This window comes from Pelodiscus sinensis, chromosome 12 (assembly GCF_049634645.1).
Source record: "Pelodiscus sinensis isolate JC-2024 chromosome 12, ASM4963464v1, whole genome shotgun sequence".
Lineage (NCBI taxonomy): Eukaryota > Metazoa > Chordata > Testudines > Trionychidae > Pelodiscus > Pelodiscus sinensis.
The window spans coordinates 45,619,742-45,638,336 of NC_134722.1; the positions used below are offsets into that span (position 1 = coordinate 45,619,742).

General features: G+C 59.8%; 2 protein-coding genes across 3 annotated transcripts in view; one reads left to right on the top strand and one right to left on the bottom strand.

Moving 5' to 3' along the window:
- On the top strand, window positions 1-17,172 carry ADGRG3 (adhesion G protein-coupled receptor G3). Of its 2 annotated transcripts, XM_075940439.1 has the most exons (13): window positions 1-726; window positions 2,134-2,163; window positions 4,307-4,484; window positions 5,454-5,595; window positions 6,415-6,561; window positions 7,477-7,599; window positions 7,674-7,713; window positions 8,517-8,617; window positions 9,157-9,269; window positions 9,953-10,233; window positions 10,652-10,745; window positions 11,607-11,896; window positions 12,848-17,172. In XM_075940439.1, the coding sequence occupies exons 1-13, from the start codon at window positions 642-644 to the stop codon at window positions 12,958-12,960; spliced, it is 1,737 nt and encodes a 578-aa protein (XP_075796554.1). In that variant the 5' UTR covers window positions 1-641; the 3' UTR covers window positions 12,961-17,172. The 2 variants fall into 2 exon arrangements, with proteins under 2 accessions (XP_075796554.1, XP_075796555.1); XM_075940440.1 differs by lacking the exon at window positions 2,134-2,163.
- Window positions 17,146-18,595, bottom strand: part of LOC102463142 (uromodulin-like) — a 16,454-nt gene continuing 15,004 nt past the window's right edge. Inside the window, exon 9 of the mRNA XM_075940441.1 lies at window positions 17,146-17,302. Coding sequence (XP_075796556.1) covers window positions 17,211-17,302 — 92 coding nt within the window. The 3' untranslated portion in view covers window positions 17,146-17,210. The remainder of the gene's footprint in view (window positions 17,303-18,595) is intronic.

The window sequence follows — 18,595 nt, forward strand, 5'->3', positions numbered from 1 at the left end:
GGCTTGGATTCATAGCAAGGACAGCCTGTATTATTTTTATTTAATTCTCATGATTTTTAAGGAGGACTGACTGGATTTCTGAAGGACCGGAGTTGGTAAGACCGCTGTTGCAAAGGGCTGATGGGGAGATACTTACATCTGGGGCACACCTAGGCTCCTTCCAGCTTTCCGGCGAGAAGCCAGGAGCACTGGCAAGGAAACCGTGAGCCTTTCACTTTCCTGGGCCAGGCTGGGCATCGTAGCGTTGACAACATTCGGATGGGCTGAAACGCAGGAGGCTCGGGTCTGCATGTGTGTCCAGCCCTGCTGACCTCAGACCCAAGGCGGGGGGCGCATTTCTTGCCAGACACACGGAAGAGAGGAGATTTAGGGGTTCAGGTGGGATTGTGACCCTGCAGTAGCTGGTAAGGAGCTGGGCCCGGGCCCAGACATGGAAACGCCCAGTTGTGTGCTTTGGGGACTGCTCTGTCACCCATCAGCCAGCCCTGTGCCAGCGAGTTGGCTCTGTAAAAGTGCAGGAAGATGTGTGACGTTTTCAGCAGGAAATGAAGACACGGTCATTGCCCAATTTAAACCTCAGAGCGCAGGGCCGGAGAGAGAGGGCATAGGATGGAGAACAGAGCGGAGCGGCAGAGAAACTTATGAGAGATGGTAGAATGGTGACCCTGCCGCACACCATGAAATATTCCTTTCTGATGACAGCCCTGAGTTTCCTGCTGCTACTGGGTGAGTAGGGGGTGGGGAAAGGTCACCCCTGTGTGTGTCCCACCTGACGATGCTTTGGGTGGATCTAGAGCCCTGCGTGAGACCAGGGGAACATGCCCTCCCTCTTAGCAAACTGTTAACCATTGGCCTGACCCTTCCATTTGAAAGGCCAAAGTTCAGGGCAAAGTGGTCAGCTGAGCGCTGGGAAGGAAAAGACGAGTCCACCGAAGCCGTTTTTTTCCTTCTTGGGCTAGACTGACGTGGCCACAAGTTGCATTGCAGTCCGGTGGGGCCTGCCTTCTGATCACATGACCACCGGGTTTGGCTTGGCATCTGCCCCTAGCGCCAGGCCTCTGGTGTCAGGCGGGGAGTGGCGGGCGGGGTGAATTGGCTTGCTTCCTGCACTGTGGGAGGGCCGGTTGGGAACCAACAGGGAGAGCCGATCTGCTTTGCTGCTGAGAACACCACTGCAGAGCGAGCAGGCGACCCTGGAGCAATGGACCTTAGCCAGAGCTGGGGGAAGCCTGCCAGCAGCATCTCAACGAGTCCCCACGAAATCCCACGCATCCACGCGGGGTTGAGTGGTATTAGTGGTGCTGGTCTAGGATACAGACTCCGACCTACTCCCTGGGTCTCCTTGGGGTGCTGGCTCGGGGATGCGCTAGGGACGTATCTGGCTGCATGGGGACTTGCCGTGGGCAAGGAGCAACCACAGTCCACGGGGGACCGGTGAGTGGCCGGGCACGTGGCGGAGGCAAAGAAGTGATGGGAAATGATCCGCCACTGAGGATCTTGCCTCATCTAGTCCTTTCCGTTTCCTTCTGCCCTGTCCCCACGGCTCCCCGGGCGCTGAGCCAATGGGAGTGAAGGCAGCGCGGGAGGGAAAGAAACGAGGATGAGGGGCCTTAGGACGAGGCAGACCACGGGCGGCCGGTGTGCTAGGCAGGGGGAGGCTTTGCCTTCCCAGACTGCCAGGCATGGCCCCGCCCACAGAACACCTGCTGCAGGTGTTCTGGGGGTGGAGTGTTGCTGCCCCCAGGCGCCCGCCTCCCCATGCTCCAGGGTCAGGAAGCTGGGGCCACGCACCCTCCCTGGTGCTCCGGGTGGGGTGGGCTGGGGGATGCACGCAGGCCCCCTCCCCTCCATGTAGTGGGGGGGTCACCTGCACTCGGCACGCTGCCCCACACCCTCCCCTCCCTGTGGAAGGAGCAGGGCCTCCGCGGAAGGGGCAGAGCTGTAGGTGGGGTTGGGGGCCTGCCTCCCCCAACCCTGCCTTCAGCAGCTGCCCACGGGACAAACTCAGGGTATCCCTGGTGTCGCTGGGGGGAGGAAGCCCTGAGCCATGCAACGGCGCGGCAACGGTCCCTCCCCACGTCCGACTGCACTCACGGGCCCCGGTGACTTTTGTTCATTTCCCCTTTTTTCCAGCCTGCGTCAGAGAACAAGCCAGCTGCCAGGGTGAGCCTCCCCAGCCCTGCAGGACCGGGCCCCGGGCTCTGTGGCTGGGCTGTGGCTGCAGAAACCCTCGAGGACAAATCCCCGGGGGCCTCTTTCTGCCTCTGCATTCCCTCTGCCTCCCTCCGATGCGAGGATGCCTTACACAGACACCCAGGCCTGCCCTGGTCCCCCCATGACCCGCGAGCCAAGCCCCTGTAGCAGGGCCACTGAGGGCAAATGAGCACAGGCAGTCCAGGGCAGGGTGGGGTACACCTGTTCCCGGGCAGTGGGTGAGGAAGGAGCCCCTCCGGCCACGCTGGCTGCATTACCGTGCTGCCCTGTGACCCAGGCAAGCCACTTCGCCTCCCTTTCAGTTTCCCCCTCTGCAACGGGCGATAAGACGAGCGAGTCACCCACTACTTCCTGGGGATCTAGGCTTGGTCAACGTCTGCACAGAGCTGGAAAGCCACACACCACTCTTGCACATGCTACGGGCTGTCTCCCCCAGCCAGGAATCATAGAACCGGAAGGGACCTCGCAAGAGCATCGAGTCTGGTCCCCTGCCCTCCCGTCAGGACCAAGCACCAACTAGACCATCCCTGACAAGTGTCTGTCCAACTTGCACTTGAATATCTCCTGTGATGGAAAGTCCACAACCCCCCTGGGCAATTTATTCCAGTGTTTCACCCCCCTGACAGGCAGGAAGTTTTTCCTAATGTCCAACCTCAACCTCCCTCGCTGCCGTTTAAGCCCGTTGCTTCCTGTCCTGGCCTCAGAGACCAAGGCAACCAAGTTTTCTCCCTCTTCCTGGTAATGCCCTTTTAGATACTAGAAAACCTCTATCATGTCCCCTCTCAATCTTCTCCCTTCCAAACTAAACAAGCCCAGTTCCTTCAGTCTTCCCCCGTAGCTCATGTTCTCTAGACCTTCCATCATTCTCTGCTCTGGACCCTTGCCAATTTCTCCACATCTTCCTTGGAATGTGGAGCCCAGAACTGGACACAAGACTCCAGCGGAGGCTTCAGTCTTCAACTGAGGCTTGTGTTCACTGTCCCATCGCAGCCCACGCTGCTATAGCCTCACACCTGGTTAGACCCCTTAGTCCACCGTGGGCTCACCCCAGATGTCCCTAGTAGCTTGGCAAATGCATCCCCTGTCTAGCTGGAAGGTGCCCACACACAGGTAAAACTGGATCCCATTCCGGGATTCATGCTGAAGGAATTCCCATGGCTCTTTAGCCACTGGCACCAAACCTCCCTGGTGGGGCATTCCCGCGGCTCCCTGGGCCAGCAGCAGCCTCTGACGTGCTGTGCACCTGATGGGGGCTGAGTTGGGACCCAAACGCCCTGGCGCTGCCTTCACTTGCAAGAGCCCTGAAGCTGCTCTATAGCAGGCCTCGTGCCGCGCTGATTCGCACTCATTTCAGCTGCCGGTCCCACGGGGACCACGCAAAAAGGGCGAGAGCCCAGGTCACAGGAGGGAGGCAAACCTGCCAGGCGCTAGAGGAGATGCAGTTGCTGAGGACAGCCAGTGGGGTAGGAAAACCAGCTTCCAAATCTGAGCCGCCCCCCAGAGAAAGGAGATCCCAGGAGAGGGGTTCTAGGTCTCTCTTTCCACGTGGGCAGCTGCTCTCAAAATCTGCTCCCGGGAGCTGTTATTGACATTCTACGGTGCCGGTTTTTGCTTCTATCAGTTTCTGCTACCCATACTCCGGCTTTGGTCCTCCTCGACAGCTGGCCCGGGGTGGGGCAGGCAGGACCCCAGCGGGACGGGGAGATGCCGTTCCTGACATCAGCCGCCCGGCAGGTGTGCGTGCTGGGAGGGTTCCCGCTCACGGCCACGGGGGCAGGTCCCGCGGACGCGCCGCTCTGAGCCGGCTGGTGCTTCTGCCCGGCCTGCTGAGGCTCGCAGAGCACCCCCTGGCACGGCTAACCAGCCACCCCCACTTCGGAGCAGGCTGCCGGGGAGCTGCCCAGCTGCAGGCCCAAGAGCGGCGCAGGGCAGGGCTGCTCAGTTCTCTTCTAGCAGCCACGGCCCCCAGACACCGGTCGCTGCTCTGTTTCCTGTAGCCCCGGGGACCCTGGGTCTCCGAATCACTCCCCGCTGGCCAGGTGAGTGGGGGGGGACGTGGACACATCCCTGCTGCTGTGTTTGCCTCCCCCAGGGGTGGACGCTGGCACCAAGTGCTGCGGCTTCTGCGAGCCTGGAAAAGACTTACCCGTGACTCCGGAGTGCGCCAGAAAAATCATGAGCATCAACTACACGTGTGTGGAGCAGGAGCAGGAGCAGACGCAGAAGAAGAACGATACGTCCTGCGCGTGTCTGCAGGACAAGCTCCACAGGTACAGGGGGGGCGTGCTGGGGAGTGGGGCCCGGTGCCCCGTCAGGGCTCAGCAGGGAGAGGGGCAGGCTAAGGCAGCCAGCCCAGGATGCCCCCATGTCCTGGCCCAGGAGGGAGGCTCCTGGCCAGAGAGGGGCAGTGCCAGAGTTCAGGAGCGAGGGGTCGGTCAGTCCCAAAGCCAGCCTCGTGCTGAGGTGAAGGGTTCGTGCCAAAACTAGGGTTGCCAGGTGTCCGGCGTTGACCCAGACAGTCCGGTATTTTCGCCTCCTCTCTGGTAAAAAAAAATGCAGAAAATACCGGACACCGATAATGTCCGATAATGTCCGGTGTTTTCTGATATTTTCCCGGCCAGGGGGTGAAAATACCAGACTGCCCGGGTCAATACCGGACACCTGGCAACCCTACGACACACTCAGCAACTGGGCCCACCCCCGCTTTCCTGGTTTTGCAGGGGAGCCGTCTGGCCTGGAGCAGGGAGACAAGATGGCCACTTCGTAGGTCCAAAAAGCCTCTTAAAGGGGCCATCCTGGCGGGTTTTTTAATTATTTTTTTATCTATATATTTTTTTTTGCTTAATAAGTCTCAGGGTCCTTTTTTTTTTTGTTGTTCAGCAGCTTTGGTCTCCCCCCTTTTCTTTTTCTCAATAGAATTTTTTCCCCAGGGTGGTGTTTTTTGGGGGTTTTTGTTTGTTTGTTCGTTTGTTTTTGCGGGGGGAGTGTTCAGTATTTTTGGCTAAATCATCTGGCAACCCTAGCCAAACCCCCCCCGGGAAGGGTTATTCCCAGCCTCCTTCAGCCAGGCTCTTTCCCGCCTCTCTTTTCCCTGCTCCCCATTAGCTGAAATACGCCTAGGCAGCACTACTCTTCCTCAGCGTCCTGGGGACACACATTTCCGGGCGGCCATTTCCCAGCCAGTAGGAACAGCTGCACCCCTTCCCCCATTCCCAGCATGCCCCTCCTTCCCATGGCAGGTTCTGGCTGGCCTTCGAGGACTACCTCACCAAGGAGGAGGCGCACGAGGACATCGTGGACATGAGCAGGATGAAGGCCCGGGTGCAGAACATCAGCACCAGCCTCGACCAGGACCTCCTCTTCACGCTGGCGCCCAACGAGGTAGCAAACACCATCCTCCTCGCAGGGCAGCATCTTTGCCGCCTGGGCGCTGGTCCTCGGCTCTCAGGCAGACACCTCGGGGTCAGGGTGCTCTGGGGGGCGGCCACACTGCCGAAGGCAACCGCTGTGTTGCGTTAGCCCCTGCCGGCACACTGCAGGCCAGGATGGACCCAGGGACTTCTTCAGATCTCCTGTTTTCCGCTTCAGTGGGGCAACGAAGGAACGAGTCCCTTGAAACCACCCCTGGAGAAGGTGGGGGGTGCTGGCGGCCGTACCTCACGCTCCATATCGCTCACGTTTGCCGCCAGGGCTGGTAGGGGCCAAGTCAATCGAATCACAGAGCCCTAGAACTGGAAGGGACCTCGAGAGGCCATCAGGGCCCTCATGGCAGGACCAAGCACCATTCTAGACCAACCCTGATCGAGGTCTCTCCAACCTGCTCTCAAGGAGCTCCAGGGATGGAGATTCCCCCACCTCCCCAGGCTCCCCCTGGCCTGGAAGAACTTGCTTCTTCTCACAGACCCTCACACCGAGCCCAGGTGGCAACCGCGAGGCGGCCATGCCCTCTCGTGGCCAGAGCACGGAACTGAGCAGTGGGGCATCTGAGGTCTAGGCCCAGATCAGCTCTCGAGGCGCTGAGTGACGGTGGGCGAGGGGCTTCCTCTTTGTCTGTGATTTCCCCATTTCTGCGGGGGGGGGGGGATAATCTCCACCTCGCCAGGGTGTTTGGAAAGGGCCCGGGGTCTGCGGCGGACGGTGCTAGAGAAGAACCCGGCGTCCTCGCGCGCAGTAACGTGCTATTCCCGCTCCGCCATGCAGGTCCCCAGGGAGGGGAACGCCAGCGTGAGGGGGCACGTGAGCAGCGTCAAGCTGCCCCAGGGAATATTTCAGTCCCTTCACAACAAGACAGACCACGTCAAAGTGGCCATCATGGTGCTCAACGTGGAACAATGGGGCCTCTTTAAGGTAAGCCAGGGCTGGTAGCTAATCCCCTGGCCCCCCAGCAATCCCTGATTCACCAGGGCAAGGTGAACACACACGCACTGATTTCCCCCAGCTATGGCGAGGGGCAGAGTCTGCGTACGAGGGCACATTCCCCTTGTGAATTAGACCAGGGCTGGAGAAACTATTTTGAGCTGGGGGCCACTGACCCACAGAAAAATCAGTCGAGGGGCCGCACACGCATGAGAAACAAAAAACAACCCCCCCCCCCCAAGCTCTCACTGACGTGGCCCCAACTGAGAAGGAGGAAGACACTCCCCACACTCCCCTCACACAGCAAGGCCTATGTGGGCCCAGGCCGGTAGGTTTTGGGTGCTCCAGCCCCACAGAGGGCAGCAGGGGCGCTGGATCCAGGCAAGCCAGGGGCCGCAACTGGCCCCCGGGCTTTAGGTTCCCCACCCTGAATTAGACACTGCTCCAGGACAGCTGCCACTTGAGTCCACGGCTGAAGGCCAGGTGGCTGAACAAACTCTTTTGTGGCCCCACTGTGGGAGCCAGGGCCGTGGGAGGGCTGCCGTGTGATGGGGCAGTGGCAGGACGCATGCCTAGGCCTGCCGGATCTAGAGCCGTGAATCGTGACAGGGTCATCAACCAGCCACGACTTAGAGCGGGGGTGGGCAAAAGGGCCTCCAAGCATGTGGATCCAGCCCACGGAGGCCCTGCCACTCTCCCTGCCTCCCAGCCAATCAGAGCCTGGGGGTGGGGGGGCTGCCCGCAAAGCTCCTCCCACCCTGCCAGGACGGGAGGAGACTGATTGGCCTGGGGGAGGAGGGGGGGTGCGCGAAGTCTCCTCCCGCCCTGCGAGGGGGGTGGCGCTTGGGGGGCCCCTCTCCCTGTGCAGATGAGCTGGAGCCCTTGCACGATGCCGGTACCCTGCAGGACCCTGACCAGACGGGCACCATGCTGGACAATGTCATGGTCAGCGTGAACGTGGGAGACAGGGAGACCGCTGCATTCAACAACTGCATGGAACTCACCTTCTCCCACAGCCCACTGCCCCTGGTGAGCCGGCCCCCCCATTCTCCCCTCCGCCCCGAGGGGGGCTGCCATGCACATTAACCCCTCTGTGCTTGCAGGACACGGCCAGGCACTGCGTCTTCTGGGACCCCAAGAAAGGTGCGTGAGGGGCTGGGCCTCGAAGGGGCTGGGCATAGACCTTTGCTTCACCAGGGTGGGCGGGCAGAGCGCAGGAAAAGTCGGGCAGAGACAAGCCCCCCCACCCAGACAGGACCACGCCTCGGGCTTACCAGGGTGGGCGCCTGCGTGCTTGCCAACCCCTCTGCGGAACACCCGAGTCCCCTGGCGCCGAGGCCTCGTGGCCGGGCGAGCGTTGGGGGCTGCCCCCCACTCTGCCTTGGGCTGCGGTCGCCTGGCCGGCTGGGCGTTCTGTGTTTTACCTGCCCGGCTCGCCACGGCAAAGCGCCCGGGCCTGCCTCCATTCCTGCAGGTAGACCCACTCGCGCCAACATAGCGTTAGAGCGAGCCCCAGAGGCCTCAGAACTTAGCCAGGGCCAGGTGAGCGGGACAGGACCCCCCCTCCCGAAATGCCAGCCCATGGCATGTACTATGGGCTGCCCCCTCGCCCTCTGTGCATTTCCCAAATAATATGGCTCCTGGGTCCTGCGGCGTCAGCGCCTGTGTGTAGCCGTTGTGCTCATGGCTTAGAAAGACACCAACTCAGGGACGTCCCCCTCAGAGCCGACCGCACGGCCTTTGTGAGCCACGGCGAACAAGACCACTGCCCCGCCTTGTGGCCTTCACCATCCCCTCCCCACCCTGGGGCCTTGCAGTGTCTTCCCACGTGGGGCTTGGAGCTGGCCGAGCCCTGGCACGACCCTTCAGCGCAGGGCTGGTGCGGTTCCACGGCTATCGGCTGCCCTCGGGTTACAGGCTGTGGCTTCTCCACGTGACTCTTGCAGGCCTGCGTGGAGGATGGAACACGTCCGGCTGCCTCACGGACTGCAGAGAGAGGGAGACAGTGTGCTGTTGTGACCACCTGACCTTCTTCACCCTCCTGCTGGTATCGCCTGTGCTCCCAGCCGCCGGCGGTTCCACACATGGCCGGCTGTACACTTACACCGGCAGCCCCGGTCCCTCGTCAGCAACAAACCCAATTCAGCCCTGCAGGGTGACGGAGGGGGGACGTTCTCCAACTAAGCATCTGGCCTGGGATACCAAAGCGGAAAGACTTACGCTCTCTGCTCCCAGCTGGAAGGGCTGCCCGGTCATTATGGTCCCTTGCAACCTTCTCTGAGCCCCCGGCCTCCTCCCCCCACCATCGCTGAGCACACCGGGCGTAACCGATCCATTGCTCCAAGGGGCAAGCCAGGCGTTGCTTTCAGGCCTCTCACGCTTAGCGCCCCTCCTCCGTCCCCAGGGGCTTATGGAGCCGAGCCTGCCCCACCAGCCCGGCCTTCATCCCCAGCCCAGCCTATCAGTGGTTCTATCCCAGCGGCTCCAGCAGGCTGTGACGCTGCCTCAGCTCTCCGGTCTGCCGCGGGCCACCGTCGCGCCCGCCCGCGCCTGTCCTAACCCCGCGCCTCGGTGTGCGTTTGACAGAATCCGTCCCTGGACGCCTTCACGGCCCAGAGGTTGTCCACTATCGCAAAAGTCGGCTGCGGGATTTCCATGGGCTTCTCGGTCCTCACGGTCGGCCTGTACTTTGTGCTGAGGTAGGACCCGTCCCACGCCTCTCGCGCTCTCTGCGGCTCACCCCACCCTCCTTGTACCGCTCTCCTGCTGGCGCCTGGGATGGGAGAATGCCGAGGCTCCGGGCTGAAGCGTCACCCTGGTGCAAACCGCTGCAGTGACTTACAGGCGGTAACGGCGAGGGCAGGGACGGGCTCTAAGGCCCCCCCTCCCAGTCATGGAGAAGGGCAACAAGAACTGACCAGAGTCCTGCATTTCTGAGGCCGCCCGATGCTACAGGCACCCCCCAGTGAGGGGCAGCCTTGGACTGGCTGGTTTGTTCCCTTTTCTGCCAGTCTCTTGCATGGCAGTAGGGTCACAGCCAGGCAGCGTTTGCGCTGGTCCCCAGGCACCAAGAAAGGAGGCTCTGTCACCACGAGCTTCCCGTCTCCCCTCGTCCCCTTTTCCCCTGCCCACAGGCGGGTCCTTTGATTCCCCCAGGGGCGTTCCCCGTCGTTCCCTGGTCCTGTTAGGAAGCCCTGGTTAACCGGGTCTCTCCCTACATCGTGGGAGAGGGTAAATCATCTGCCCTCGTTCATGGACATCCCACCCCAGGAAGGAGGAGGATCCCTGCCCTGTTGTCTCCTGAGCAGCAGTGGGGAATTGGGGATCCCAGCACAGTGAGGGGGTCTCTCTGGGGTCTGCACTGAGCCTCGTTCCGTCTCAGGTGTGCCTACAAAAATTTCCTATCTGACAACTTGGTCAACATCCACATGAACCTCATGAGCAGCCTGCTCCTCCTGAACCTGGCCTACCTGCTGAACAGCTGGATCGTCCGGCTGGACCGCCCGGGTCTATGCAAGGGCATCGGCGGCGTCACCCACTACGGCCTGCTCTGCTGTTTCACCTGGATGGCCATCGAGGCCTTTCAGCTCTACCTGCTGGCCATCAAAGTCACCAACACCTACATGCGGCACTACCTGGTGAAGCTGTGCCTCGTGGGCTGGGGTAGGCTGCATCTCCCCGCCTGGCGAGGGGCCCGGGCGTTGGGCGCCAGGTGGGGTCCCAGCCCCAGAGAGCTTAGGGCCAGCTCTGGAAGGGGTACGTCTAACCTCTTTGGGTCCACAGTCTGACCTGCTGTAGGAAGGCTAGAACCTCCGGACTGAAAATATCTGCCTGTGTCAGAGATCCGTTCCCCCAGCACGGCCCAATTAGCGAGGCACCACCCCTCGGCCTGTAGCTTAGGAGGACACCAGACCCCATCCAACCTGCCTCCAACTGCTTTCCCATCTTCACAAAACCTCGCTGAGATTTGCCTGCTGGCTCAGCCTATGTCTGGACAAGAGCTCAGAGCACTGGGACATAGAATAGCAGCCCCTCCCCGCCCCTTCCCGGCTCTCACGGCCTGCCCCTTTTGCTTGTGCAGGCTTCCCTGCTCTGGTGGTCACTATCGCGGGCAGCATGAACAGCTACGGACAATACGCCATTAAGGACGCGGCCAACCAGACCACTGTCACCCTGTAAGTGGCCCGTTCTCGTCTGGCTGGCGGTGGCGTGGGCCGGCTCCGCGCTTGGCTTGGGCACAGCCAGCCTGCTCCTCTGCTGGGAAACGGGACCCATCTTTGCTTGGCTCCTCCGTTTCACAGGAAGCGGCTGCCCTCTGCTTCCTGCCCGACTCCCGGTTAAGAACGAGACGCTCTCCGCAGCGGCGGAAACCAGCACGGCTCATGGGCGGCCCCGTACGCTCTGCGGGGGGCAGGACTAAGAGGCCAGGGCAAGCGAAGCTTCCCCCAACAGCTGGCCCACTGACCAAAAAGGGGGGGCATCCTGGCCATATCCTGCTCCCTCCCCGGTCCTACTTCCCCTCCTCCTCTTCCCACAAGGCTCCGCCTCTTCCTGTCCCAGCCCTGCCTGCTTGGGGGGCGCTCAGGAGGGGGTGGAGAGGTGCACATGGGCAGCGAGTGGCCGGCCAGCCAGGGGAGGGGGATGCGGTGCAGAGGAACAAGCAGTGGGGGGGGGCAGAGTGAGGCCAGGGGCGGAGCTTCAGAGGGAGGAGGCTCAGCAGGGGCGGAGCTTCAGAGGGAGGAGGCTCAGCAGGGGCGGAGCTTCAGAGGGAGGAGGCTCAGCAGGGGCGGAGCTTCAGAGGGAGGAGGCTCAGCAGGGGCGGAGCCACCGGCCAGGCACAGAGTCATGCCCCGCCCAGGCACAGTTCCACCTGCAGAACGTCTCTGCCCCCCACGGATGCCTGCTGGCCCTGCCTTCCAGCAGAGACTTTATGCAGGCAGGTCCTGGTGCTAGGAAAGCCACGAGCGATGTCTGGGGGGGCTGCCCCCCAGCTCCGATAGCCCCCATGCCCAGGCTCACTGTGGTGCCCCTTGCAGGTGCTGGATAGACGCCGGTCACGCGCTGGTCCATTACATCACCAACTGCAGCTACTTCGGCTTGATCCTCCTCGCCAACATGCTGGTGCTCGGGGCGGTCGTCTGGAAGCTGTGCGGCCTGAGGAGAACCACAGCGGGGAAGGAGGCGAAAATAGAGGCCTGGAAGGGGGGCCTGACGGTGCTAGGCCTCTCCTGTCTACTGGGAGCCACCTGGGGGCTGGCCTTCTTCACCTACGGCACCATGTCCGTGCCGGCCCTGTACCTCTTCACCGTGCTGAACTCTCTGCAAGGTGAGCATGAGAGCCAGGCCGTGCTGCACCCCGGCGGGGCCCCCCGGCGGCACTGGCTTCGCACCAGCGGCTGGAGGCCTCCGCTGTGGCCCATCAGCACTGCCGGTCCCAAAGAACCGCGCTACGCCTTGAGTGGAATGGAAAGCCACTTGGGGCTCGCGTAGCTGGGGCAATGCATGCTGGGACCGCTCCACCGGCCACACCTCCCTGGCAAAGGGGAGGCAATTCTGGGGGGCCATGCCTAACTGCATAGAACCCCAGGGCTAGCAGAGACCTCAGGCATCAGCGAGTCCAGCCCCCTGCCCAACGCAGGACCAATCCCAGCTCCGTCAGCCCAGCCAGGGCTGTGTCCAGCCGGGACTTAAGCCCCTCTAGGGATAGAGAGTCCACCCCCTCCCTGGGGAACCCAGCCCAGCGCTTCCCACCCGCCTAGGGAAATCATTTTCCCTAATATCCAACCTAGACCTCCCCCACTGTGACTTGAGCCCATTGCTCCTTGCTCTGCCATCCGTCACTGCTGAGACCAGCCTCTCTCCAGCCTCTCTGGAACCCCCTTCAGGGAGTTGAAGGCTGATCTCAAATCCCCCATCAGTGCTCAGAGAAACAGGAGAGCTAATGGGCCGCCTGCCCCAAGAGCGAGGGATGATGTTCTCCGGGAGCATCGGCTACCACCCCAGACACTCTCCCCCTGCAGAAGGTTCCTCTCTGGACTCCACCCCTTAGCAAGAGGTGGAGCATTAACCCGGTGGGGGTAGGGGTGTTCACTTTGGAAGGGCTTCTTGAGGCAGGAGGCGGCGGGGGAAATTCCCCCCAGCAATGGCCTAGAAGCCAAGCTCAGCTTGCCCACACGCCCCCTGAGAATTCGGCGGCGAGGTTCAACCTTGTTCCACGCAGTAGCCAGCAGGCTCACCAGTGCTTCCAGCCCTCAGCGAGGCCTTTCCGTCTCCACAGGCCTCTTCATCTTCATCTGGTTCGCGGTCCTCTACTACCCCAAGAGGGACACAGCCGCCGCCTCCTTCGGCACCGGCAGGAACGAGAAAGTCACCACCGCGTCCCACAGCTAGCCGGGGGCCCTCCGGCTGCCAGGCCGAGGCAGCCCGCGGAGAAGCATTTTCCCAGTGGCCAGCTGCGCCAGCGGGAGAGCGCCGCCAGGCCCCGTGCCCCCTTGCGGGAGTTGGGTGCCTCCCTTTGAGCCTGATGCCCGGCGCGAGGAGATGCATCGTGCCTCCTTCACAGAAGGGTGAACGGGGCCATGGAGGGGCCCAAGTTCCTTGCCCAAGGCTACCTAGCTACAGCTCAGTTTGCCCCACTGGTCTGCCCTAGGAGCAACTCTTAACTCTGCCTGGTTAGGGGGCTGGGAGGACCTGAAGCCAGAGCCTAGAGCCCTGGCGTGTCTCAGGCCCCCAGCGGACATCCTGGCCAACCTGCCCAGCTTGCTTGGGGTCTCCCACACGCCCCTCATCCGCTTGGGCCAAGTGCTACAAAGGCCCTGAGGGCCCACACCCCTTGGGCGTTGCTTTCTAAGGCGCTCTCGTAGCCATCAGGGCTTCGGCTTCTGGGCACGTGGGACTGGAGCTCTGCAGCAGCCCCCCTTTGTTAAGGCAGAAGAGGACCGGGAGTTAGGAACTGAGCCAGCAGGGAAAATGTTCAAGTATCACCCCCCATCCGATAGATCTTAGAGTCACTACAGGGTCAGGGCTGGCGTTGAACTGAACTGCAGTGAGAGCCTTGTGCAGATATATTTGTAGCTGCGGAAACAAGCTAGGCTATCCACATCGCCTCCCACGGATAGGGATACCCAGAGGGATACCCAGGGTGGTATAGCCCTCCAACGACAGCGCATAATGCACCGAGGGAGTCCGTCTGCACGAGGTATCCATGGGAACCAGCAGGTTCCTGGGAACTGGCCCCCTAGAGCAGTGTTTCCCAACCTTTTTTTTTTAATATATAAAGGACCCCTTTTTCCCTCCAAAAAATTATAAGTATCATAGAGCCGGCAGAGACCTCAGGAGGTCATCAAGTCCAGGCCCCTGCCCAAGGCAGGGCCAATCCCAACTCAATCAACCCAGCCAGGGCTTTGTCAAGCTGAGACTTAAATACCTCTAGGGATGGAGGTTCCACCCCCTTCCTAGGGAACCCGTCCCAGTGCTTCCCCCCTCCTAGTGAAATAGTTTTTCCTAATTTCCAACCTAGACCTCCCGCACTGTAACTTGAAACCACTGCTCCTTGTTCTGCCATCCGTCACTACTGAGAACAGCCTCTCCATCCTCTTTGGAACCCCCCTTCAGGAAGTTGAAGGCTGCTATCAAATCCCCCCTCACTCTTCTCTTCTGCAGACTAAACAGACCCAACTCCCTCAGCCTCTCCTCATAGGTCATGTGCTCCAGCCCCCTAATCATTTTGGTTGCTCTCCACTGAACCCTCTCCAAAGCATCCACATCCTTTCTATAGCGGGGGACCCAGCACTGGACACAATACTCCAGATGTGGCCTCACCAGAACCGAATAATGGGAATACTCACTTCTCTGGATCTGCTGGCAATGCTCCTCCTAATGCAACCTAATATGCCATTAGCCTTGGCTACAAGGGCACACTGTTGCCTCATATCCAGCTTCTCATCCACTGGAATCCCCAGGTCCTTTTCTGCAGAACTGCTACTTAGCCAGTCGGTCCCCAGCCTGTAACAATACTTGGGATTCTTCCGTCCCATGGGCAGGACTCTGCACTTGTCCTTGTTGAACCTCATCAGATTTCTTTTGGTCCAATCCTCTAATCTGTCTGGGTCACTCCGGACCCTCTCCCTGCCCCCCAACGTATCTACCTCTCCCCCAGTACCTACAGTTTTCAGACAATTTTTTTTCTACCATTGCAGCACATTTGTTTAAACAACTTAATCGTAGCCAGGCGGGTGATGACATTTTTGGGTATAAAAAGTACAGAAATAATAAAGCGCTGTAAAAACACAAAAATTCAGTTTTCTCCAAATCTCAGCCGTGTTGACGTACCTCCCCTGCCCCAGACTTCTCTTGAGTACCCCTGAGGGTATGTGCGTACCCACTCCAGCCAGATGCCTGGCCCCAGGTCTAGGCCGTGGGGAAAACCGGGGGCTTCTGCAGAAATCAGGGTGCAGCTACACCCTGCCCTATGCTCAAAATAAGATATGCAATTGTGTATCTTATTTCGATCGTATTTCAAAATTGGGCGCGTCCACACAGCACCAAACTTCAAAATCGTGCGCCAAACTAACGTAGAACGAGGGCTCCAGCAATGCGGAAATAGCACACCTGCCTTTCAAAAAGTATTTCGAAATAACAGGCGAGTTTAAAAGACGCGGGGTAGCTATTTTGGGATACTTGCGGTATCCCGCAATAGCCCCCCTGCCTAGACGTACCCTAAATGAATTATACACTACGTATAGCTAGAGGATTCCCTCCTGACAACACTAGGAACCTTCAGGGTGTGACACAGGGCAAAAGCGGAAGTCTGCGGGGCTCTTCCGTGTGCGCCCCTATTTACTCCTCTGCTTGCAGCGGTGCATGGGTTGCCAGATCTGCTCTACTCCTGCAAAAGGGCAGCGGTTGAAGCAGACTTCGCCGCAGTGGCTTTTTTTGCAAGCCTGCTTTTGCATCAATACCTCACCCCCCACCTCCGTACAGAAAGGCCTTCCCTGTAGTGCCAAGGGGTGGCATGGGATGTGACCGAGTAAGTCGCGCAGGCCAACGTGGAGTCACACAGGATAAGGCACATTCTGAAGGGAGAAAGGGTGGAGGGCTTGCTTCTCCAGTGGCTTAGGGGATAGGCCATTCGCCTTGGGAGCGAAGGGTAGCAGGTTTGAGCCCTGCCCCACCACCCAGGCTAGGAGCCACCAGACTGCCAACACAGCAGGAGGGGGCTGGGTTCTTGAGTGGCTTAGGGAAAGGGCATTTACCTGGGGAGTGGGTTGCTTGCATGGAAGGTGCTGCACACCTGTTCATTTGCCAATGCAAAAGGCCAATAATTACAGTGTTGAGGCAGAACTGTGGATCTGCTGTTACAAGAAATCTCTTTACCCTAAAGCATTTCTCTGCTCCAAACAGCCACCTGCCTGGAAAAGAGGCTTTGCTCAACTCCCCCAGACTTCTGAGTTCACTGCGGGTCAGTAAAGCCTGCTCCGGGCAGAGATCTGGCTTGTATAGCAACTTCTACAAAACACAGTCCCAGCAGGCCTTTGGATGCAACCCACCTCAAGATGAAGCTCACAGCCTGCAGAACCACTGGTGTTTGAAAGAACTTACGTAGAGCATGTGGTATGTATCAGCGTGAGCCCCCCTGCAATGAAACAAGCCCACGGTGGATGTGGCTGGCAAGCCAGCTAGATACCAGCATGATGTGCAAGGACAGGCAGGCTGGGAGCAGAAGCCAGGGCGAGAGGCTGATGTTAAAGCAGCTGGAGAATTTAGACACAAGAGCCAGCATGCTCCCAGTTTTGGTTCCCACAGCAACAGCCACGTGATTCTGCCTGGGAGCCTGTCATTCATTCGAGCGAGGTGAGCTCTGTAAATCCAGCCTGGATGTTGTAGGTTATGCCAGGAAATTCCACTGTTTCAGCAGCAGGGAGAGGTTCACCCAGGGGAGGCAAAATACAGCCCGGGGGCTGGATCCGGCCTGCCACGCCTTTGGATGTGAGCTGCTGGCTAGGAGTCAGCTAAGTAAGCATCTCCCAGCCAGAGCCAGCTCCTGACAACCCTCACTCCCTGCACCACGTCACCACGCAGGCCCTCTGACACCCACCCTTCCCCCAGGCCAGAATCCTCTCCTCACCCATACCCCTCTCCCTGACTTTGCACGCCAAGCTGCCAGCCCAGGTCATAACCCAAACCCTCTGCACTTCATCAAGATCTTCTCCTGTGCCCCTACCCCCTCATGGCCCCGCACCCCAATCCCGTCCTGCTCCCCAACACCTCTCAGGCTCCCCTATCTCCTACCGTGAGCTCCCTTCTGGCCCCAACCTGCATCCCAGACCCCACCCCCTCCCCCAGAGAAAAGCGCAGCCCATGGCCACTCACCAACATCTTGGAGAACCCCCCACCCCCATCAGAATTTAGCTCCCACCCCTAGTGTAGCCATTTGAGCCTCAGAGCATGACCCCAGCTCCCCTACTCGGAACAAGCAGCCCATTCCCAGAGCATCCTGGTCCTGCTTTGGGCAGGGGGCTGGGCTTGATGACCTCCTGAGGTCTCTCCCAGCCCTCGGAGTCTAGGATGCTTTTTAAGGAAGCCGACAGACTTTCTGCAAGCGGCTGGTTTATTTAGAAATGCGGCTCCCTGGGCTTCGCTCATTTCTTCAGGGCTTTAGCGACAGCCACCAGCCCAAAGAGGCCAGCCACGATCAGCATCGCCAGGGCACCAGGGACCCACAGGTGCAGCCCTAAAGAGAGGAGACGACATTTCAGGTTCCCCCTTGTGCTCCGTAGTGGAGAGCTGCACACCGGGGTAGATCTAATGGCGGGTGGGAGGGAGGCTCTTCTCAGGACAGGTAAGAACCATGGAGGCTGCGGATCCAGCAAACGGGACATTGCATGGTGCAAAGACACATCCGGCTCCTCGCACCTGTCGCCTCCCGACAGTCTCTTACTTAAAGCGTCTAAGGTCCAGAGAGTTATTTTTAGCAATTTTTGTGTTTGATATTACTGGGCATTTTCAGGGTACTTTGCATATTCTGAATAGTAATAGAGAGGTAGCCATGTTCGATCTTGCAAAAACAAAAGGAGAAACTGACGATGTAGCACTTTAAAGACTAACAAGATGGTTTAATAAGTGATGAGCTTTCATGCCCCACGAAAGCTCATCACTTATTAAACCATCTTGTTAGTCTTTAAAGTGCTCCATAGTTTTTCCTTTTGTTTTTGCATATGCGGAGTTCTACACGCTGCACCATGCTTTCCACACTATCGAATATCGTCGCGAGCCAGCTTTGTACTGTTGGCCTGTGCACGTGAATGCAACACTGCGCCAAATGGTGACGCACACCGGGGCCTTGATGCGCTGTGGCAGGGTCTGCACAGGCCACCTCACGCACAATACCATGAGTGAGAAGTTGCGGCCGTCGTTAGCCCATCTCTAGATTCGTTAGCAGGGACGGGCCATCATTTTTGTGGGGGGGGGGGGGGCACTTCACCAATTTCGGTAGCAGTGGCAAGCAGACTCTGGAAGGGGCGGGGCCCACTAGGCACCGGGGAATTCGAACGCTCCCTCACCCCATGGGGGAGCACGCAAGATCTCTTGCATGCCCCCAGCAGGGCAGGGCAGGTGCGACACCTAGAGGGAACCACCCGCCGGGGGGGGGAGGAGACTTTGCATGTTCCCATGCCCCAGATCAATCGGGGCTTGGGGGTGGGGAAGCATGCGAAGTCCCCTGCCCCTGCCCAGCTGGGGCATGCCATGCCTGAGGGAACTGCCAGCTGTTTGGAATCCCTCTGGAGCCATGGGCCGCCCGGGGGAGGGGGGCAAGGGAGGGAGGAGACTTTGCTACCCTGCCCTTGGGTTTCAATTGGCCGGGCGGTGGGGCCGTGGCGTGGCAGGGCAGGCCACGAGCCGGATCACATGGCTTGGTGGGCCAGATCCAGCCCACAGGCCAGATTTTGACCACCCCTGGTCTACAGGCTTCCAGCTACCAGCTCCCCTCGGGCCAGTCCCTGGCCTCCCAAGCGACTGTGCCATG

Coding starts and splice junctions, on each gene's coding strand:
- ADGRG3 (XM_075940439.1), top strand. CDS start 642: ATGAGAGATGGTAGAATGGTGACCCTGCCGCACACCATGAAATATTCC. Junction 7,714..8,516: donor CTTCTGGGACCCCAAGAAAG/GTGCGTGAGGGG, acceptor TGACTCTTGCAG/GCCTGCGTGGAGGATGGAAC. Junction 10,234..10,651: donor GCTGTGCCTCGTGGGCTGGG/GTAGGCTGCATC, acceptor TTGCTTGTGCAG/GCTTCCCTGCTCTGGTGGTC.